General features: G+C 48.5%; 1 protein-coding gene across 2 annotated transcripts in view; it reads right to left on the reverse strand.

Annotated features, from left to right (window-relative positions):
- LOC149365312 (vitellogenin-like) overlaps positions 1–16,839 on the reverse strand; it is a 28,022-nt gene extending 11,183 nt beyond the window's left edge. For both annotated transcript variants that reach the window (XM_089541901.1, XM_089541900.1), the window contains exons 1-14: positions 16,561–16,839; positions 14,916–14,939; positions 12,907–13,229; positions 12,085–12,213; positions 11,085–11,360; positions 9,186–9,682; positions 8,454–8,622; positions 6,812–7,090; positions 5,764–6,003; positions 3,954–4,171; positions 2,992–3,083; positions 1,895–2,019; positions 1,139–1,303; positions 325–442 (exon numbers count right to left, since the gene is read on the reverse strand). In XM_089541901.1, the coding sequence (XP_089398027.1) occupies positions 325–442; positions 1,139–1,303; positions 1,895–2,019; positions 2,992–3,083; positions 3,954–4,171; positions 5,764–6,003; positions 6,812–7,090; positions 8,454–8,622; positions 9,186–9,682; positions 11,085–11,360; positions 12,085–12,213; positions 12,907–13,229; positions 14,916–14,939; positions 16,561–16,600 (2,695 nt within the window). In that variant the 5' untranslated portion in view covers positions 16,601–16,839. The remainder of the gene's footprint in view (positions 1–324; positions 443–1,138; positions 1,304–1,894; positions 2,020–2,991; positions 3,084–3,953; positions 4,172–5,763; positions 6,004–6,811; positions 7,091–8,453; positions 8,623–9,185; positions 9,683–11,084; positions 11,361–12,084; positions 12,214–12,906; positions 13,230–14,915; positions 14,940–16,560) is intronic.
- Positions 16,840–23,026: the final 6,187 nt, after the last annotated feature.

Below are 23,026 nucleotides of genomic sequence, written 5' to 3' on the forward strand. Positions count from 1 at the left end.
TCCTCCACAAGAATCTACCCCATGGCTTGTGCTACTAGTATCATCTCTCTCTGCCGTCTAATATCTTTCTTCCCACGGCCCTTTGAGACGTGCCTGCCTTTATGCTCCCTAGGCTGTGGCTCTAGCTGCAGAACACTGCAATCGGCTCCTTTTGATGGAGCCACGTAGTAGCTCGTTGACTATGCTTGACCATTCGCTTTTTATCGGTTGATGTCTCATACAGGCATGAATATCATAACTATTTTCTCGAAGTCTTCCATTAGAAGTCGTTTTCATTTCTGTTGTGCTCGGAACTTTGATACTGATTATTGTGCGGACGCTTACATTCCTTCTTGACAACCTCGAGGAGCTCCTTGTCGACGGGCAGGACGAGGTCTCCGCTGAGGAGCTTGGCGAACAGGACGGCCTTGGGGAACTCGACCTTGCGGGTCTCAAAGTTCAGCTGAAAGGGACAATGGGCGCAAGCAGGCGACGATTAATTTTCAGTCGCACGCTCGTCAATTATTTGCAACAACATACAAGCTCCTTTTTTTTTTCGTTACAGTGTGCTCGTATTGTGCGTGGCATGCTTGACCTACAATTTTCTGCCTTTGCCAGCCAGGGAGACCAGTACCTTTATTAGATGAACAGAAGTCAGTTCTATTGCAACGACTAGTGATATGCAATCACGACCTCTGCCCCTTCCCAGTTTTTTTTTTGCTTGTTTTTACAGGGAACGCTACACGTTTTGAAGCTCTATAACAATCTCGCAAAAGAAGCAACACAGCTGAAGGTTGACAAATGTGGGCTTCATTGTATTTAGGCCCTGCTTCCCTTCCATGCACTTTGCATCCACTCTGTATTTGTCCCTGCACGAAGTTTTATTTCGGAGTGCCTGTTAGCCTCGACCCCAAACTCTAGTCTTTAGGTACTGCAAGGAGCTGGTATCTTCGACAGGTCGTTTTAATATAACCAGCGCCTCTCGAAAACTGCCGGTAAGCTTGTTCTCTGTTCCTTTGTCATGTCGCCGTTGCACGAACACAGCATAGAAGCGACAATACTTCTAGACAGCTTTTTTTTTTTCGTGGTTACTCCGAACCTTGACTCGCCTTGGTAGCTGTGGCTTGATAGCAAGCCGCGGCTACGGCAAGTGCCTCACCTCCTTGACGAGGGAGTGCTCGAGGGTGGTGGTCTCGTAGGGGGTCTTCTCGACGGGGGTCTCGGTGTTTCCAGCCAGGGCCTGGACGAACTGCTGCAGAAGGCCTCCGTTGGAAGAGAACACTTCATCGACGAACCTCTCGCTTCCCTTGACCAGGAGCTTGGCCTGTTGAGGGAATAAACGGAGGGAGCCATTTAGAAATGAACATGCGTGCTTCAGAAAGTATGTGTGTCGTTCATGCTTGCGGCCTTTTACAGGCCTAGAAGTATTGTACAAGTAAATAACATAAACAGGGTTGATGAACTTCAAAGGGAGGTCGTTCTCATTCGGGCGTTGTTTACAGCGTCGCAGAGCCTTTGCAAAAATGCACAGCCCAAGCGGTTTGCTCCTGAGCCCTGCAACATGGCTCGTTTAGCATCCTCAGTGACCCTAATCTCTGTGGAACAAGTTGTGGAATAAATGTGCAATAAAATGAACGCGCAAGAAGACGCCTGTGATCAAAGTAGGCGGAACTATCAAAACATCATCGACCTTTACTACCTCCGAAGCTCACCTTCTGAGGATACCAAATGCAATTTTATTTTACAACGATGCAGTCTTAAAAGTGTAGTTTTTAAATTTTTGTGTCTATCCTTCAACAAAGGCGGGGACAATAGTGTTGCAAACAGAGAGCGATTGCTGTTGAATATTATTAATAATAGAGCAGATCACAATCAGGCCTTGCAGTTTTGCTGAGGAAAGACGTACGGCACCCACCTCAACGAGGGTCTTGACGTAGGAAGCGAGGTTGTACTTCAGTCCGGCGTGGAGGTACGTAGGCACGAAGGACACATTGTTGGCCACGTGCTTGAACAGGGCCTCGAGGCCAAGGTTCTTGCTGGCTGCAGTACGGAAGCATGCACAAAGTGAGGAAACGAGACCATCGTTTTCGGTGCGGCTTTAAAGGACTAGAGACACCAGATGCTGTGTGTTCTTTGTTTTGAATGATGCGCAGCACATCTTAAAACATGGACAGCCGCGTGGACTGCGCCAAGTAGCAGTAAATAATTTATAATGGAATTTCTCTCATGCTTTTCCCCCTCGGTTTCAACAGCCGAACGATGATTGTGACGTAACAGACGATCTGAGGTCATGTGAGGCGTACAAAAACTACATAAGGTCGTCGTTTTCTTCGTTTCAATTCACACCAACTGTTACGCAAGCCTCCAAGAGTTGCAGTCCCACAACTGAACAAGCAGCGATTATATCGCAGTTTTTGCACTTCTCACGCGATCTCAAATCGTATGTTACGTTGCAGCCATCGTTTGGCTGTTGAAACTGGAACGGCACGAAAAACCATTAAATTATAAATTATTCAGCTAGCTTAGGTGGATTCACGTCGTGACTTTCGTATACTAGTGTCTTGCGCACCAATCCAAATCCAAAGAAGAAAAACATACATACAAAAATTTGGTGCCTACTCTTTTAGGGTGCGTTTTTCGGTAAGAGGAAGAAACCGTCGTGTCGCACACGTATACATGCTATATATTCCTTGCGTGCTGCTTCTGTCTTTTTTTTGTGCTCGCAAACACTCGCTCAGTTAACGGCTGTTAATCTGAATATAATGTATTTCAAAAAGTTCTTTTAAGTTGTAACGAAATGTCAGGAAGCCTGGAAGTTATAAATACGTATGGATTCGGCGAGCCATTCCCAGGCATCAATTCCAATGTTTTCTCGCGTGACGGTGCAAATCCTGAATGCGGCAGTTTCTTCCTTTTATTTCTTTTCTCTATCGCAGAATGAACGACAGGTAAGTAGGTGACGCAGTTCGATTTTATAATGAGAAAAAAGCCGTGCTTCGTCCGGATGCTTACTTTCGTAGTAGCTCTTCTTGAAGTACTTGGAGTAGCGGGGTCCAACGTTCAGAGATTCAACGTCCACGAAGACGCCACGGAGGCGGCTAACCCTGCGGGTACGGGGCCAGTCGGGAGATGATGGCGCCAAAGGTTTGCATGTTTTTGCTGCTTTTCAGTACTGTGCCTTTCTGAAGCCGTTGGTCTCTTGAAATCAGCTTTTTTTTTTTTAATGCACGACAGTGATATTTGCCGTCGAAAGAAAATTGTGTCTCGGAGAAGTTAATTTGCGGCATAAAACCGAAAGCTTTATTTCTACATGTTGTATTAGTTACATGAAGAAAAACCATAGACTTTCATGGTCTTTACCGCGGAATTACTGACAGTGAATGTGTAGTGCTGTTAAACTTGGTACTTAATCACAGAAATGTGCGTTAAGGGACTTCTGAAGCGTGCTGTGTCAAGTTTAATAAACTAAAATGCATTACGAGGCTTACACTCTTCCTACGAGCATGCATTATGCTAAGCTGCTAATCTGAAAATTGTGAACGTATCGTGTATTCATCAGAGCAGGGTAAGAGTATTAAAAGGCTAGACAGTACAATGCATGGAAGAAATATTTAAGCAGTGATCTTCTACAGCAGGCAAAATAGAAAGTGAAGAAGTATAGCGAAGAAATCATGCAAAGACATGCTGTGCGCTCCGTGAAGTACATAAGCTGCGAGATGGCAAAAATAACGCTTTGTTTGTTTCGAAAATGAGATTAAACCGTTGTATATGCTTCAAGAGATTCATAAGCCGCGAAGGGTTCAACAGGCCTGTAGCAAGAAAGTTTCGTTCAAAGGCAGGAAGCAATCGCGCTGTGGGCCTCGCTCTTCTCCAAGATACTTTGCCTAGCTTTCCGCGTTTCCACATGCACACGGATCCTGGTCAGCCCTCGCGGTCTATCTTTGTTCAGAGTGTGGTCATGTTTGCTCTCTTACAGCACGCTGTTTGCCGGGTGCTTGTCCTTGAGCAGGGTCTTGAGAGCCGAGTAGACGTAGCTCTTGAGCTCCAGGCTCGGGTCGAGCTTGACGGTGAGGGACACCTCCTGCAGGTCCCACTTGGTGGGCACGGACTTCACCCAGACGTCGAAGGCGAGGGTCCTCACGTCCACGGGCTCGCTGGCGTTGAGCAGGACGGCGCGGACCAGAGGGTTCACCTGTGGCCAGGGAACCAAGAGAATCATTCCTGACAACAGCGTTGGAGCAGACTGTGGCGTTTTTTAGTGCGAAAGCACTACTGCCCTCCTACCTGTAAAATTACAGTTACCCTAAAGGCAAGGTGTGTTGCTGGCCGAGTTGGTTGGGGTACATCTTGATAACAAACAGCGCTTGCAGACAAAGGACCAGAACAAGGACACACAACTGCGCTGACTAACAACTTTTGCTTGCACACAAAGGACCAGAACAAGAAGGACACACAACTGCGCTGGCTAACAACTTTTATTCCAAATAAAAGTTGTTAGTCAGCGCAGTTGTGTGTCCTTGTTCTGGTCCTTTGTCTGCAAGCACTGTTTGTTCTCAAGATGTACCCTAAAGGTCTTTAGGGTGAAGGCCTTCAAGGTAAACGTCCGCAGGGTAAAGGTCGATGTCAAAGGCTTTTAGGGTAAAGACAGGGCGAAGGCCTTCAAGACAAATGCCTTCCTGCTAAAGGCTTCAGGGTGAAGGCCTTCAGGGCAAATGCTTTGCTGGTAACGGCCTTTATGGTAAAGGCAGTGTGACCAAAGGCCTTTATGGCTAAGGCCTTTACTATGAAGGTATTTAGGTCAAGGATGCTTTCGCAATCACAGCTCGTAAGGACGTTAAGTGCCCAGCGTAACTTTTTTGCTTTGTTCAACGCTGCCGAACACACTGCCAGAGCCTAAAGGTCATTTTAACTGATTCATGAGCACAGCACTGGGCGGCGCGAGCACCAGGCAGCTATAATGTTGTACTTTAAGAATGCTCGAAGAGTATCCTGTTGTTTGCAAATAAGCTCTAAAGGCAATTGTTAGCCGGTTCATTGCGGGAGTTTGGCTTTTAACAGCCAACACCGCAAGATGACAGCACCAGCTGAGATCGTGGATTCGCCCCTATTCTGCCCACCCTTCCCTGCTGCTCTTTGGTCATGAGTGTCCGCAACCCTTATTATAAACACGCAACCGTTAAGTTCAAGACAGCAGATTCCACTCGTAGCAAAGTCAGATTCCACTCGTAGCAAAGTTTGGTTACTGCACGTTAAAGAACCCCAGGTGGTCGAAATTTCCGGAGCCCTTCACTACGGCGTCTCTCATAGCCTCAGTTGCTTTGGGACGTTAAACCCCAATAAACCAAACCAAACCAAAGTTTGGTTACTGTTTCCTGTTATCGCTCTTATCTCGTGGGAAAACAGGAGTGACCACTAAGAGGTATAGGAAGAAATCACTGACGCTTCTTGCCTTTTTAATGTTCTAAAAAGCAATTTAACTGTCTGCTGCAATAATTGTTCCTGTTGTTTGCCTTATTAATTTACACCGCATTACGCTATCGCCATCACCGCCTGCCGTATTATGCTTTGAGTCTGAATGAAGGTCGTTTTCCAGTTTCGTTCAAACAGATTTTTTCCCACATCATCCTGACTTATTATATTGCCCTGATAGTACTTATTTGAAGTAACCACCCACTGTTCTGTCCTTCTGCGCATCTTTTCACCTCCCCTGGTACCCTCTACTCTCAGCCTTGTTTTTCAACATATACTGCGCTTATGATATTCAAGCAAGCATGGAGCACTGACCTCCTTGGGGAAGTACTCGACGACGTGGTCGAGAGCAAGCAGAACAAGCTTCTTGACGAAGTAGAGAGACTCGTAAAGATCCTCCTCTTCAGAGACCAGCTCGTACAGGTTCTCAGCAGTGCTGTTCAGGTAGCTCACGAGCACGGGCAGCACCTCGGGCTTGGCGACCTTGCCCAGGGCGTTCAGGTAGGCGACCAGGACCTTGAAGTCCTTGGCGCTCTTCAGTGCCTCTTCAAGAAGCTGATGAAGAAGAAGAAGACGTCCTGTTCAGGTCCACATTTCAAGAGCCTTACAACTAAAGCCGTCGCGTGTTTCCGCGAAGGCTTGTCCTCAACTTAGTGTTTTAATGTAGATGAGATTTTGGGCAAAACATTGAAAAGCTAAGCCTGGAGTCTGGTTCACGGCGCGCAACATTGGTCGCAGCTGTGAGAACTGGAAAATGTACATTCCTAATAAGAAAAACATAATGTAAGTTGGTAGAGCTAACCTCTTTCTATAATATTCAGAAAAAGAGAAACTTAGAAACTTTTAACAGCTTTTAGTTAGGCTCGTCCAGCTTTGCTGCACATTACGTGTAGCTAATGCCGCTGTTTTTCGGGGAGCGCTTTGACAGCTTGTCACGCGTAAAAGCTTTGAAAAGATTTCCCGTTCACCGTACCGCATGTGACATGCGTAGAGAACAGCAGCCTCTGTGACGCCAGTTCTGCATACGCTGACTAGTTACAATTTCAGGTTGACAGAAGCATGGTGACGAAAGTCGGGGAAGGCAACGCGTGGGACCTTCGGTTTTAACACAGTGGGGCTACTGTGTAAAATGTCATTCAGTTGGAGTGCGCATCTTCGCCCGCAACTCGCTCTCTTTTGTATGACGGATGGCCTAACAGCGCTGCCTGTGAGCAGTATTAATTCTCAGTGGCAAGAACGCTGCCTGTAAGCAATGGCTTGTTCTAAGTGGCCAAGTGCTTCTTACAGTGGTTCGAACGGTCGGTGCAGCGTCCCGATGTCAAGAAGTGATCGTGCAACGCTTGGCCGGCGCAGCATTGCTTACCTTGACGTACTCGGCGACGTCAGTCACGGTGCACTTCCTCTCTTCGGGCAGCACCAGCCTCTGGAGGGGCTCGTAGGGCAGCTTGTGCTTGGGCAGCGTCTCCTCGTAGCGGCTCTTGATCTTGGGGATGCGGCGCCAGCTGGCCTTGTAGGAGGACACGGGCAGGGAGGGGTAGAGGACCTTGCTGGGGCAAGCCTTGTTCAGGGCCTCGCCGAAGGCATCGCACACGGCGACCCTGACGAAGGGCTCGAGGGGGACCTCGGGGGACTTGCACAGGTCCTGCGCAGAAGAACGCGACGCGACGAGTCAGTATTGTTGCGATCACGCAAAGAAGGCAGCACAGCTGGTGCAGGTTAGCCCGTCAGTAGACTTTAGTGACGCCGTGAAAACAGCTCGCTTCAAATCGCATTATTCTCGAAGGTGGTATGGCGCCCTCATAACGCCTTAACGCCATACGTGCAATACCGCGCCTGCGGCATACCAGGGGACTTCGTTCCAACGCCAGCTGGCATGAGAAGTCGACTGACTGCCATCTGAAATCATGTTTTTCTATGTACACGTTTGAGCAATAGGAACGGACTCATTTAGTTCGAGTGGAAGAAAGAAATTTACTTTTACTGTAGCACCGAACGTGAAAACTGTTATTGGTATTATGTGTCAAACGGAAAAGAGCTTAGAATACAATATAGTATGCCACTCACTCATAGATTTAACAAAACTTTTGAGTGAATATTATTAAAGTGTTCTGTAAAATTTCTTTAACATGTACCTGGTCGTGTTCTCTGCTTGCACTTTTCTTACTGCTCTGGGTTTGTATTGCTGTGGTCTGCTCCACTTATCTACCTTATTCTCTTTCCACCCCAAGTCTTCAAGATGGCTACAACAAACCATTAAGGCTAGCGCATCAACACTCTGAGTTACGACTAAAGTAGGATACAAACTAAAAAAAAGGAGTGTGCAATAATAGGCTATGGCCTGCGGCGACCTGCATTACTCCGCTGGCCAATCACAACAGTAAACGAAATCAACCTTTTGATGTTTGGCTATATCAAACATCGAAATTTCTGAGCTTGTAATTTCGCTTGGTGGTTAGCTTTTTGCCTAGGTAGCAAGAAAAGCTTTAACAGAGGTCTACTTTTTGTCACGGAGGGGTTCAGTGCGGTGGTTTCTGCAGGCTATTGTATCAGACTTTAGAGAATATTTTCTTCGTATTGAGCACAGGGAAAATCACTCCCGAGAGCTTACATGCCGCCTTTGCTCATTTCAAGATGAAGGCACTTCGGGACATCGTGGCCTTTTCCCAGCAAGGTCCTTCCTTGTCCCTTAGTGTTTGTCCACAGGTGTCACTTAAGGGCAATACGAGATTCGCTCACTTGCTAGAGTGTGGCGTAGCCATAAGCCTTTAACGTGCCGAAACAGGTCAGCGAGGAATCTTTTCGGTTACTGGACGTAGTTTACAACGGTAGCTGTGCACGAGATTCTTTTTTTCAGAGTAGACGGAGTCGATGCCTTCATGTGTTGTAACCGAAAACTTTAGCGTTGAGCAGCTGTCTATAGACCGCCTGGCCCACTTGGACTTGAGCAGTATGAACAATCCGAGGATGTCAAGCCACGACACAGGAGCTCAAGTAAAGGCACTTACGAGGAGCAGCTCAACAGTCTCCTTGTCGACGTACGACTTGAAGACAGACAGGTCACGGAACAGGCGAGATGATTCGTAGCGGGTCAGAAGCTGCTCCTTGACAAGGTAGACGGCCACTTCGAAGGCAGACTTGCTTCCAGCCTTGCCGAGAAGGTCGACGTACAGGGCCCTGGGAGAAAACGGGAATTTTGCCGAGGTCCTTATCCGAGAGTCTCCTCGCACTAGTACCCCTGCACCTTCTTGTACATATGCCATAAATAAGGGAGTAATTAGTTGTAGGCATCCACCCGGGCGCAGCCATACGGCTACAAAGGAAAGCTGCGCAGCTTTGACAGAAACCTCGTTGCTGAATAAACATTCGTCCCGCACCCCGGACAATGGTCTGTCCGGGGCAGCCGCTGTACCAGCTGAACTAACCAGGACAGCTAGCAGATGGTAGGGCGAGCGCGCATTGGTCGACCACTCGAATCGAGACGGTGTTGGTCCAATATGCCATAAATGAATGAGCTGTAGCGAGCGCAAGCACTGGTGTAGCAAGAAAACTGTTTTGTAAGAGAACTGTTGCGCATCTATACACTGGGAGAGCATGAGATAAGTGAAACCTGGAGTGTTTACGCAAAGCGTCAACCACATTATCGTGAAGGTCGGCTTCAGCTCGCGTCGTGACCGTCCCCTTCACTACGGCCTCGCAATCACACCTCCATCGTTCCCAACAAGCGAAGGCGTCCGTACCTGAGGACCTGATCCTTGGGCTCCAGCTCGTAGGTCTTGGTGTGCAGAGCCTGGGGCAGAGCCTGCTTCAGCTGCTCGGTGTTGAGAAGCGACACCATGTGCACCAACCTGAGCACGAGTGCGGGGGTCTTCTTGACCTCAGTGTCGAGCTCGAGGTTCACGAGCTCTTCGGCGACCTGCTCGAGGACCTGGACAAAGACTTCGGGCTTGACCTGATCCACGGTGCCGACCAGCACGCTGTAGACGGGCAGGTCGAGGTATTCGGTGGCCTCGGGCAGCTCCAGCTGGAGCGAGGTGTGCTCTTCGCCTTGGAAGGCGGTGGGGGTCACGGGCGGGCCCTGGAGGCTGGCCAGCTCGAGCTGGAGGCGGGTGCGCACAACGACCTCGCCGGCATTGAGCACGGGCAGCACGGTCAGACTGTCGAAGAGGGCGCTCTCCAGGAGGCTCTCGCTGACGTTGTAGTAGGAGACCTCGTGGGCGGTGACCACAGAGTCGACCTGGTACAGAATGGAGAGAGACAGAAAAGCAGATGCTTAAGTTTGCGTCACCAATAATCGACAGGCCAAAGGGCACTGCTCGTGCTTGCAACTGAAGGGACTAGAAGCTTAGACAGCAAAATGCGCTGCAGTATAATGACTTATTCGTAGCTGTGTCTTCATTTTTAGGCTGTAAAACCGTCCATCATGTGCAGTATTTCTGTTTTTATAAACTGCCACAAAGCTTTGTAAATCATATTTCGGCCGAAAGCGCTTTTAAATAAAGAATCAATGCTTATGGCTCAATTGGCACTCTCCTCACTGCTGTCTTGATATTCTGTGGTGCAGCCTTCAGAGCCTGGCGTGCGTATGCCAGGATTGATCCTTGAAAATCTGCACCTCTATGTTAGTCTTCGCACTTTTTTTTTCCCGATGCGATTTTTAGTTGAAGCTTACTAACGCGACATTTTCTACGCCAAATTCTGGGCAAGAGTAATGGCATTAAACCCGCGTTTTAGTTCGCATTGTTGAAGGTACTGTGCCGCTTAAGGCATGTATAAACGCATCTGAAGAGTTCGTTCCCCGCTTTCAAGCCCTGAATTTTGTTTGGTATTTCCAGACTGCTTTGTATGGAACGCAGCGGCGGTATCATCTAAACTTCAGAATGCCGCCAAAGAACTTGCTCGGTACTCGACCGCTTCTGGATTGAAGGGCCACCCATATACTCGCTGGAGACTGTCTGTGGTTTTCATTTGCCGAACACTGACACGACACGCCTGGCTTTTCTGGTTTCTCCACTTTCGCTGCTTTTATTCATCCCGCTGTGTGCGAGGGTGGCGCTGGTGAACGCTCTCAAGGTTCGGTTACACTACACATAAATACCCCCGAAAGCAGAAGATTGGACAGCCTTCGCCATAGCCCAGTTGGCAGAGCACCGGACGCGAAATTCGAAGGTCATGGGTTTGGATACGGGATACGGTGGCCGCAGCTGGCAAAGGACAGGGTTAATTGCAGAGACATGGGAGAGGCCTTTGCCCTTCAGTGGGCGTAATCAGGCTGATGATGGGTTTGGATCCCATCGGCGGAATGTGGTTGTTTTTTCTTCTGCCTTTTTGAATCTCCCATTGATGATGACTACAGATTTAAAAAAAAAAAGCCATCCCCTATGCTCCTTGGTTTCGGTGACTGTTAGCTCCCGTCACATATCCTCTATGTGTAGGATAGCCTACTGGACCTATTAACCCACTCTGCCTGTCCTTTCTTCTCTATCAATGGTTTCTCCTTGTCATCCGGCAACTATGACGTCCAAGGCCTTAATCTTGATCGTCAAAGTGATGTGTCGTGATGATGTTATTGTGGACTCATCATTGCCGTAGTGCGACATCATATTACAGTGTGACGTCATAGTGCTCCGCATACTCACCGGCCTGAGACCCTCGAGGCATCCGGTGAGGGGCGTGGACTCGTAGGCGGAAGTGTCCTCCTGGAAACCGGGGAGGAAGTTGTCGGGCAGGTGCTTGGAGCAGACTCCGTAGTAGCCGGTGCGCAGGGCGTCGTCCACGCTGTGCACGGGGCGGGTGACCTTGCAGTCGTCCAGGTACTTGGTCTTGGTCACGTTGTACACCTTGCCCTCGGTGTAGAGGTTCTTGGTCAGGGAGTGCACCTCGTAGGTGACGCGGCAGTAGCCGCTCACACCATCCTGGAAAGCGGAAGCCACCACTGTTTTACTGGGAAGCCTTCGGCTTGATGTCAGACGCAACACTCGCAGCTTTAATGGGCACGCTATGCGAATTTAAAATTCCAAACGTAAGCACAAGGATAATAGTAAAGATGGGCTTAGCCGCGACCCTAATTATGAATATGTAAGTACATGTGTGGGACCAATCATGATTCATATTAGAGCCTAGTCATTGCTCCAGTAATAGTGAAATCATAAGCGTGATTATTAATTGAGTTATGGATAACTAGCTAACACAGTACGGCCTATGGGCGGCTTCGCTTGTTGGCTCCGTAAGGTGGTAAAGCTTGCGACGCGTAAATCAATGCACACAAGTTTAAACAATCGTAAAGGAGGCTAACACAGCCAGGACTGTTATCAATACCCGTTTTCTATTTTCTTTGTTAAAGCGACCTCGCCATCCTGCGAAGAAGCAGCTTTGTATGTCTCTGCGCGGGTGTGTTCGTTAATCCGCTAGAAATTATCGTTAAGAACGCTTTTATATCAGAACTTGCCAAAGCTGCATTTATGCGCAAATGAAACGCAGCCTATTCTCTGCACGCTAGAGCCTTTTGCTGACTGATTTCACTTTATTCTTTTTTTCCTGTCATGGCTTCTTAGCTGAGCGTGCTTCCGCGCCTTTGTCAGCGTGTGTACAGGCTTGTTAAATTCGAATTCCTAGTTTCCGGCCAGCGACACCACTCACTTCGTAGTACGAGGCGACGGTGGGCACCTCCTGGGGAGTCTCAACCTGGTTCTGCAGAAGGGTCAGCAGCGCCTTGTACACGTTGTGGGCCCAGGTGGGAACCTCGGGGCTGACTTCGTACTTCACAACCTGCGGAGAAAGGGGCGACCATGTGTGCTTTGCTGCCGTTTGGTGTGAAGGGACGGCAGGTATCCGTGATGGGTTTTTGAGATGTAAAAAAATGGGTGAAATGCGTATTTACATACGTGTGAAACGAGCAAAATGGCCTCTCCAATAGTAATTAATGAACAACGTTTTTAATAATTTTTACACATAGAGGAAAGAACCTTGAATCAATTTTAAAAGCAACTCGAGGGACGAATTTTAAAGAATTCGAACGACTTTAACGAAGGGATGCCTCAGTGGCAATGGCATAGCTGTCTGCACACGTGAAAGCCGGTTTCAGAACATAACCCCTAATGTCGGCGTGAAGGAGAGAAGAATCGGAACAGAGCAAGCCCTAACCGTGCGATGCATGGGGACCTTCACGTAAATCCTTCCAGGAAGAGAAAACTGTTGGTTGGCGAGTACATTGCCCTAGACACTCGACTTTCCCTCGCGGTTAACACAGCTTTACTACACAGATAACTTCAGCATTACAGCTTTCTCATCATTCTAACGCGACATCGTTAAGGGCTACGTGTCGCAGAGAAGCCGGTGTCGGCATCTGCGTCGGCGAGAACTCCTCGAAAAATCCCCAGAGAAGCCATCCAGGTGGCAGGGGTATGTTCCGTTTTTCACTTGGGGACAACAGTGACGTGATGGTGCGGCTGCATGGCTCACCTTGCCGGCGCTGAAGACGAACCTGACCGGGTAGCGGAACTGCTGCGAGTAGTCGACCGCGAAGGTCTCGTTCAGCAGCGGCACCGACTCGTTCAGCGAGAGGGCGGTCAGGTTGTCCAGATCGCCGTACAGCTGTTCGTGCTTCACCACCGAGAAGTTGAGGAAGCGGGCCTCGTACTGGTCTTGTCCGGCCGGGTAGAGAGCCAGGTCTCCCGCGTACTGGAGTCCCGCACCCTCGGTCACCGTCAGTTCGGGGCTCTTCAGGGACACCGTGGCGCGAACCTTGTACACCACGCCGCTCGGGTAAGCCGAGGGCACCGGATCTGCGCGCCGAGAGTCGAGGCGGTGATTGTCAGGGTGGCCTTGGTCTCCACACTATACCTGTGTGGCTATCTGTGACTTAAAGGTGCACTGAAGAGGAATCTGAACTTGTCTTTTTGCCGCGGGAACTCGATCTACACGTTCCTAGCATTCTTAGAAACTGCGGCTTATTGCCCTGTATGGCCGATTTCCCAAATTAAATCGAATTAACGGCCGGCTCCCGCCCTTTTTTTTGAATTCTGCCTCCTACGGTGGGCGGAGTCGACCAACGCGTGGAGTGCCTTTCACCCAGTCCCGTGGCGGCTAGCCGCTCTGCCATCGGCGGAGTAATACGTAGTAGTCCGTAGCAGCAAATAGTCCGCGCGTATTTTTATTTCTGCGGGGTTATTTTGCGGCTATATTATCTGCGAATGAAACTATTTATTCATGGAAACCTAAAAAACAAAATAAAGCGAAAGCAAAGCCTCCACGGAGCTGGCTGAAAGGAACTTCACGCGTTGGTCGACTCCGCCCATCGTACGAGGCAGAATTCAAAAAAAAGGGCGGGAGCCGGACGTTAATTCGATTTAATTAGGGAAATCGGCCATACAGGGCAATAAGTTGCGGTTTCTAAGAATGCTTGGAACGTGTAGATCGAGTTCCCGCGGCAAAAAGACAAGTTCAGAATCCTCTTCAGTGCACCTTTAAAGTGGTATGTGAAATCTGTAGAAAGACATATTTAGCAAGTCGCGAATTCTGTCCAAGTATTCGTTGTCCTGTGCCTTGGGCCCGCCACCTCGAATACTCCGGCGCACGCAAAGTTACTGTGCGCTCCCGTTAAGTCTTAAGCCGGAGCACACGCTCGATCACGACCATGTGTCTGTGTTACCGACGGCTTAACGTGGCCTGCATGAGGACTATACAGACGCTTAAGCGTATCGCCGATCAGGCCCACATATTTGCTGCCCTGTGACGGAGCCCAGAGCGAAGTGCTGTGTCCAACCACCTCTGATATTCTGCGCATTTGCAGCTCTTCTGGAGCCGTGCTGAACCTAAGGCACAATGTGCGCGTGATTATGATCTTGTTTATATGTCCTGCAACTTAATGTGGTTCACGCACACGCCATGGCGTGTGCGTGAACGAGGTCCAACAACATTGTCGTCTGGCGTGCGTGGCGTCTGAACTCAACTCTGCAGCTCGGTGACGGCCAGATCACCTTTTACGCAGTGATATCTACAGCCAGTGAGAAGGTTAGCCAATCACTCTCTCTCGCTTTGGCTTGTGGCTGCACCTGACCTCTGTTATTTACTGCAGATCACACAAATTTAAAGAGGTTTCACTTGCACCCTTTGTAGTGCTGATCTAAACACTTGGTTTTTAACTGCATATGGCGCGCAGTGGCTTGTCTGTGACCCATAACTTTCGAAGTTTGCGCTGAGGGCGTTGGCTTCGCCCTGAATCTGGTGCTTGTAAACGCTGACAGAAGTGAGATAGGCGCTGTTCAAGCACAGGAAGAAGGCGCAGATTGATACTGAAGCATGTGGAAGAGTTATGGTTGCAGAGCCATTCAAGATTACGATTATATTCATTATTTCTGTTTGCTTGGTGCAGTACTGGGCTCCTTCAGGCTCCTTGGGATGGTACTGTGTTCGTAAGCATACTGAAAGCTGTGCTGAAGAATTTATTTTACTGGAATTTCAGTACTCACCGAAGAGGACGCCATTGGCCGCGGCTGTGAAAGGAATAGAAGAGAAAACGAAATAAAGTTACTGATTTGACAAAACAAATCAACACGTGAATGAAGCGGAACTTACTCCTACTACAGCGAACATGACGGTGTTTCAGTAGCACTGTTTCCCCAGTAGCGGCTAAGAATATCGAGTCGAAGCGATGATTGGCTACAAGTTCAACCAATACAACATAAAATCCTATCTTAATATGGGAGCGCAAAGCGCCACTTTTATCATTTTTTTCGCGTTTTATTTGCATATTTCCGGAGACTGGCTAACGTACACATGATTCACCTCACATTACATCTTTTTCCTTGTTCTTCACAGCAGGAGTATTAGCCCTGTAAGTTCTTTCAATGGATATACTGGCTGATAGACATATTTATTCAGTGGTGAAGAATCCCTGAGTAACACGACATTATTGCGCAATGAAGGTGTCCGTTCTGGCCAGACTAAATGTAATCTGTACCAATTTCGTTTATCTTGTCGAATAAATTTGCTCAAAGCCCGTGAGCACTTTAAGGCTACCGTATACTTACACCTGAGCCTACAATGTTTCTCTGCATTCCAGGAGGGCAACCCTCATTTTTCTCTCCGCAGCATCGCAGAGTATGCGACAAAATCACAGTGGGCCCCATTTTCAGTACTTATAAAGCGTCAGTCCTCTCATGGTCACTTTCATGACTAATGCATTTTAGCTTTCTGAGAACGCAACTGGCACATCGAGGTAATCATTCCTGTTTTCAGGCTAAGTGACTGTTCTGTTTTGTATTGTCGTCATTGAAGGAATTAGCGTACTTAGAAGTGGACTGCATATGCTCCTAATACTTCGGAGGTCAAGCCTAAGGTGCTTCTGTGGCTTGCTTAAGCGCACTGGAGGATTGCGAAACGCCGCAAATTATGCACAAGCCTTAGGGACGATGCTCAGTTCGAAACGCGAATGTATTTCTTGCACGGCTGAGAAGTTACTGTCACAAACATCTCAGTTGCAGTTACTTTTTATTCAAAATGTGCACCAGCATAGTAAACTGACAGCGTTATATAATTACCGTTTACCACTCAGCCACTTAAGAGTGACTGAGACGTTCATCCTTAACTATGGCTTTCATCCATTGCATGATTCACTTTGTTTCTCCTTGCGGCGCGTTCATCTAGAACAGAATCCGCATGAACTGCGATCCTGGATATGCCCTCTATCGGTCAGTTATATAAGTAGCACCGCACTCACTACCACCGCGCATATTGTTCTCCCACATTAGTTATCCATGTTTAATACGTCGACGTTCACCGTGCAAGCTCGAAAGCAGCGGGGAAGCAAGGAGTTTCAGCCTAAAGGCTTGCCCTGTACTAGGCCTCAGCTACGAGACTACGATACTTCGTTAGGGTCTTCGCAGCCAAGGCCGGCTGCCAGTAGTCCACTATGGCGCACCACTTAGACCTGCACTTGGAAATGACTCCTATAGCTCAAGGTACGAATCCATGCCTCAAGCCAGTAAAGCTACTCTGACTACTCCAAGTCCAAGGCCGGCCTCGGGCGAGCGGTCGGCTGCGAGCAAGTCCTCTCCGAAGGCACATCCGAGCCAAAGAAGCCCCTGCGTCGAGCGGCGGCGGTGAATAGCTCACCTGCAAGCAGCAGCAGCGGGAGGCCGAAGAGGACACGCATCCTTGGGTCGTACACCGGGACCACCGAGCGTGCTGCCCTGTGCCGGCCACGGCGGCCGGTTATATAGCATCGCGGAGCCCGCTGCTGATACAGGGCTGACGCCGCGGCTGCCCAGCTCAGCAGCCGAGATTAACGGAGCCGTACCGCTCGGCTGTGCCGACTCGGGCCCCTTGCTGCTTGCATGGCGGATGGGGCCCCGTCCGAGTTCTCTGGCTCGGATTCGCTCATCGGCAGCAGGACCTTCTGAAACGCGTTGGTGTCCCAGGCGAAGAGTCGGTCCCTCCAAAGGTCTCCGCTGATCGCGATGTTATTTTGATTTAATCGCGATATCAGAGAACTTCAGCCATTTTACTGGACGTCGCCCTCTGCCGGCAGTGTCCGCGTTCATGACTTGGTACAAGGGACGAATTGGCTTTCAGACTGATTGACTGGTACCCATATTAGGAGGGATGAGAGTCTCAGTGATGTAGTACGTTCTAAACCATTGGTTTTATCCAGGCCGCTTGATAAGTTATTTTCAACGTGCAGTATACTCTGTTTTCTCCTCATTAGAACTTGGCTGTGCTGTAGAAGCTAGTCAGCTGGTGTGAGGAAATCATGACAAAGTCAGCTCCATAGGCGTTTGAACCTTTGGTTGGTTGATGATATCCTGCTGACATCTACGAACTTGGTAGCTTGGTAGCTTCAGGGACGTACTACGTGCGCCAGAAATAGGAATATGTGCCTAGTAGTGCTACTGCACTAAAAGATACCTTATTTGTACTTGAATAAGCCTGTTCGTAATAACTTGCATTCAAATTATATTATTTTGTACTTTTTTTCAGCTTCACGTCCCCACCGTACACACGCCTGCCCCATAAGCACTATCTATCGCATTTCTAGAACCCTTCTGCACATTGATGTCTTTCTGCTGCGGCACTTTTAGCACGTTATGACAGATAATTATGTCGAGATGACGCATTTTGTGCCTTCGTGCCAGTTTTGAATATGCGACGTTATGTTCATGCGTTCTCGCGAAGTCTCAATTTCTTGCGTGGTAGGCCCTAATTTTTCCTCTTCGTTCATATGCTAGCCGTCCTGGTTAGTTCTGTTGGTAGAGCGACTGCCTTGATGAGGTGGTGGTTTCGGATTGGAACCCCGGAGCAGGACGAATTTTCCTTCAACTACGAAGTTTCCTTACAAGCTGTATCGCTTTCCTTTGAGGCATATGGCTGCACTTTGGTGGATGCAACGAGCAATTAGTCCATTACTACAAATCTATTCCACCTTTTTGGGACTTCACCTAAACATTAAACCACCACAGCAATATACTTCAGGTATATGCGGGTGTTATCGGCGACAACATGCGAGTTTATTTTTTTTTTTGCATATTAATTTCAACCGAGGAAACTTATCCTGGATGTTTTAAGAAATGATTCATTTTGCTATTTGCAAGGCTGAACCGATTGCTCGGCGCTAAGGAAAACAAAAGTAAGGCGAAAGGAATACCTCATTCTCGACAGCTCGTAAGATCTGAGCAACGTACGAGTTCATCGGTACGTGCTCTGGCTAAAATTAAACAATACAATCAACCACATCGGCGTTTTTGCTAATTTTTTTTCTACCCTCACGGGTGCGTGTTTGACTAACCCCCGCAATGCGTTTCGTATCTCTTTAATCTGGTATTCGATCATAGCATCATAATAGCAGCTTAGTTCGAGCTTTCACTGCAATCTTTTTACAAGCATTACAAGATCGGGCCTCTCTGACACGGATTTTGTGCAGCACTGGTTCATTTATACGCTTGATCGCAACATTCAACCACTTGAACTCTTGAATGTCATTTTGTTGGAGCCTGTAATCCTGCGGAGTAAAGCAGTGTCAGTCTGTTGTAGCCCGATAGCATTAGTGCTTCCGTTGTGCAGAAAATCCGACGTTGGTGTCGGGGTTGTGAGCGAAAAGTCTCCGGAGATCCAACCTAAGCGAGCCACCTAGGTACAGCCTTTGTCAAAAGTAACCAGGCTCCATGGTTTGCTTATCATTCGTATAACAGAGCCTTTACGGCTTCCCTAAAGATCAAAAAGTTCTTTGAAGGTGAGAACAGGGGTTCTCCTTACCATACAGAGATTAAGAGCTTGAGGGCTGGCATAATAACTTTAATATACGATTATGAAGAAAAACGGGCAGCCTGGTTGCGGCATCATCACAACCTGCCCACCGGATTGTGAACAAACTGACCAACGTGGCAAGTGACCTTTAAATTAATTATTAGTCGCGAGAAGCAGCTCGGGAAGAGCAACCTGTGTCGCACAAGCCCTGCAGGTGGCATTGCAGGGCAGTGACGCATCGCTTCCGCTGCACCGCTGGTCCAGGAGTGTTTGACGACTCCCTGGGATCCATGAATGTAAAGCCGACAATGACCAATTATGCATGTATGGGGGCATTGACCCATTAAAGCTATCGCGTCATGCCCTCAAGGCGGAGCTTAAGTGTCCCCTACAATTTTTGTTGCAATGGTATGATCGGCCTTCCCCGCAAGAACCTTAAAGCATGCCTTGTTTTTCCATCAAATGGTATTTGTCCCAGATCTCTCGCAACTTACTCGACACCAAGATGTTCGTCCATTCTGCTGTTCTCGTGTTCTCACGTGTTCTCATGTGTTCTTTCACTCACCCCACACGCCGATGAAAGAAAGGATTTCTGCAGTTTGTCTTACTCTTAGCAGAAAAGTTAGCCGATGACTCAGCACGTGCAGTGAAATGTCATATATTAGCAACAACAAGAGTAAGCGCTGTGCACCTTGCCTATTTAAATGCGCGATTCATGGAAGAAAATTAAGACTGGTTGGTTTGGTTTATGGGGTTTAACGTCCCAAAGCGACTAAGGCTATGAGAGACGCCGTAGTGAAGGGCTCCGGAAATTTCGACCACCTGGGGTTCTTTAACGTGCACCGACATCGCACAGTACACGGGCCTCTAGAATTTCTCCTCCAAAGAAATTCTAGCCGCCGCGGCCGGGATCGAACCCGCGTCTTTTGGGTCAGCAGCCGAGCACCATAGCCGCTGAGCCACCGCGGCGGCAAAATTAAGACTGATAATATGATGGGCTGAATGGACCGTCTGGATGGACCGTCTGGGAAGGATCTTCAAAGAAGTAACCAACACTTGCCGTTGAAAAGATGGTTTGATTTGGTTTATGTGGTTTTACCACGGTGTATGGGTTTTACGTCCCAAAGCTATGAGGAGTGGAGGAGGGGGCATAGTGGAAGGCTCCGGATTTCGACCACCTGGGGTTCCTTGACGTGCACTGACATCGCACAGTACACGGGCCTCTGGAATTTCGCCTCCATCGAAATTACCGAACCCGCGTCTTTCGGCTCAGCAGCCGAGCACCATAACTACTGAGCCACCGCTGCGGCTGCCATTTAAATGAGGGCAGATCGCACATAAAATGACTTCGCTAACTACCGTCTGGCTCAGCTGTGTTCCACTCTAGTGCTGAATGCAGGCGTAAGTAGTTGTGCGTGGTGTGAATTCAGACGGTGCCACTGTTAGCCCAGGAATAATACTTCTGAGGGCACATAGTTTTAAAGAAACATTACAGCCTACAGAACAGAAGAGCGTGTTGTCGGGATAGTTGGTTCTGCATAGTATATAAGTGAAATGCGCAACAACCTGTCCTGTCTAAGTTGTTGCGCATTTCACTTATATACTATTACAGCCTACGACGCATAACTTCGCCCCAGTCATAACTATTGTGCGAGGAAATTTTATCTATTACATAAAAATTGTCTCTCTCTTTTTTTTCCAGGATAGGAGAGGGCACAGTGATTGTCTCCCATCACTCCTAGGAAGGTGTGAAAGAAAGGAAGACAGAGATGCCGTAGTGGAGGGCTCCGGAATAATTCCTACCACGTGGGGATCCTTAACGAGCACTGACATCGCACATCACACAGGCGCTTTTTGAGATTCGCATCCATCAAAACATGGCTGCCGCGGCCGGGTTCTATTCTGCGCTCGCTTGGAAAGGCAGTAACTATTAACTTATTAACTATTCAGAAAACGGCGCCTTTCTCAGTATTTCCCCGCGAAGTGCATTAACTTGTTCTTTTAACTCGGCACGTGTTGGTGTTGGTTCCCCTTGCGTGTGCTTGCTTCTCTCTTCCCTTTTCGCCGCTTTCACACCCAGAAGTTGTGGACAAGGACATTTTTTTTCAACGGAAAGTTGTTTATGAAAGCATTTTTTTTCGCATACCGTAACTGCACCATATCAATCAATATATCCGCAGATCCCTCTTTGGGACGCTTGTATTTTTCATTTCGTTATTAAAAATGCACCCCGTTGGTTTTCTTAACTGCTCGGTGCGAGCGCTGGACAAACTTCAAATGCAAGATTTTGCTGTGCATCGGAAGGGTAGACCATTCCCATCGATACGGTCATAACGTTATCTTACAATACTCCACAGCTGCCTTACAATTAAAAGCGATGTCCAAAAGAGTTGAGCTTGGTTATCCCAGGAATTATATTGCTAAGTGCATGCAGTTTTAAAAACCTTGCAGCCTACTGGCAAAACTTCGGCCTATAGTCATAAAGTACAGGGTCCGTCAAAAGTTCCCAGGCCACATGGTCCGCTTTTCATCGGTATATCCTGGCACTTAAAATTCCGATAGAGCTATCGAGGTTCTCAGATGGTAGAAAGATCCTTCTTCTATTCTCTACAGATATTTTGAGCTTCGAGGGTATCTCAACAGCCCGACTATGCTGCTCCAAAGCAAACCCTGTGGCCTTGGGACTTTTGACGGACCCTGTACATATAGCAGATACGCACTCGTTTTGATGGGCGGTAATTAGTTGTGAGGAAACTGCGCCTTTCTCAGTATTTGGTCAACGGAACTGCATTAGCTGGCCATTTTTACTTGGCACGCTTTCGTGTTTCTTCGCTTTGCCAGTTTCTTCCTTTCGCCTCTTTTCACAGTTCTGATCATCCCTTTCCATACGGTATAGTTTTGGAGCCCACCCAGTCCGAGATAGTTACTGAGACTTTCCTTTCTTCATAATCTAACCTAACCTAGCTCTGGCGAAGACAAGCCTTCTTGTAGAAAGTTGTGATAGTCTCCCCCCCCCCCCCCCCCCCCCTAGCCTTTGTTCACTTCAGTTCGTGCCAACCTAACCTGTGAACACACTGCGGGATCTTAGTCGCCTGAAAACCGGGACCGGTATTCCTCCACCCAAGAGGTCTGCTGCACTTGAACAGTGAAGGTTGCTGGAGCAGCAGCAGGAGCAGCGGTCTGCTGGGGTTAGAAAGCGCTGCCGCTTCGGGGTTATCTCTATTTACCCGAGAGGCTGCGGCTGCCCGGCAGGGAAACCGCAGTGCAAGGTCCTTGAACGCGAACTGAGGGGCGAGCAGAAACGTTGCTTTTAGACGCCCCGCGGGGCAGGCCAGCTTTTTGCTGGCGATAGGGATACGACTATAAGCTATCGATTCAATCGAACACTTCTTATCTGCGGAGCAGCCAGATCGCAGCCGACTTGAAGCTTAGCACGACATTGCGGGGAATTAAGTGAACCTAGTTTAGGGACAGCGCAGTGAGCTATGGAAAGGAAACTGACTGCTCTAACGTTGACACAGGAAGACAGCAGAGTGGGTTTGGGAACAAACGCGAGTTATTGTGCGCGTGGGCAGGGCATAAAATATGGACAGCAGATAACCCATGGCCTTTTCGGTAGAAGAATGGACCTCAGAGATGAGATAGGAATACGTAGCACGCGACGGCAGGGTCAGGTGTGCGGATGATAGATTAGGAAGCTTGTTGGGGAGGTTGCCGGAGCTGGCGCAGGACAAGGTCAGTTGGAGGTCAATTGGATCGTTTCCTCCTGTGTACGTAGTTAGTCTGATGGTGCTGATTATAGTTTATGGAATTTGAGATTAGAACCAGTGAGCTCACTTTTAAATCGGCTTGTACAGGCGAAAACGAAGCAATAAATACTTTAAAGAGGATTCCAGAGTTTTTGTCCCCGTGTCCTTCCGGCGCGCAGCTAAAGCGATAATCCGACCGCTTTCTCCATTGCTCACAGACTGCAGATCTGGATCACGTGTCAACAAATGGCAAAATACCATTGGCCACCAGGTGAGCACGTCACATGCTTCGTTCTCGTTGGTCGAACGAGGCTTACGCGTTTCCGGAGTGGTGACGTCATCAAGTTTTTGGTTACGCTTGCCACCGATGACAAACTCTGCATAAGTGCGATGATAAAACTGCCTAACGTAAAGTGGACTTATGGCTTGCCGGGGTTTTAGCGTCTCAAAGCTACTCAGGCCATGAGGGACGCCGTGGTAGAGGGAAGAATGAATTAACACGGTAGCATGTTACAGCAGCCACTGCCGGAGGTAAGCGACCGCATACAAGTCGCTCTGCATGAGCGGAGAACACGCACTCGGTGAACTAC

The sequence above is a fragment of the Amblyomma mixtum genome, chromosome 1 (genome assembly GCF_055824585.1).
Source record: "Amblyomma mixtum isolate Tamu chromosome 1, ASM5582458v1, whole genome shotgun sequence".
Taxonomy (NCBI): Eukaryota; Metazoa; Arthropoda; class Arachnida; order Ixodida; family Ixodidae; genus Amblyomma; species Amblyomma mixtum.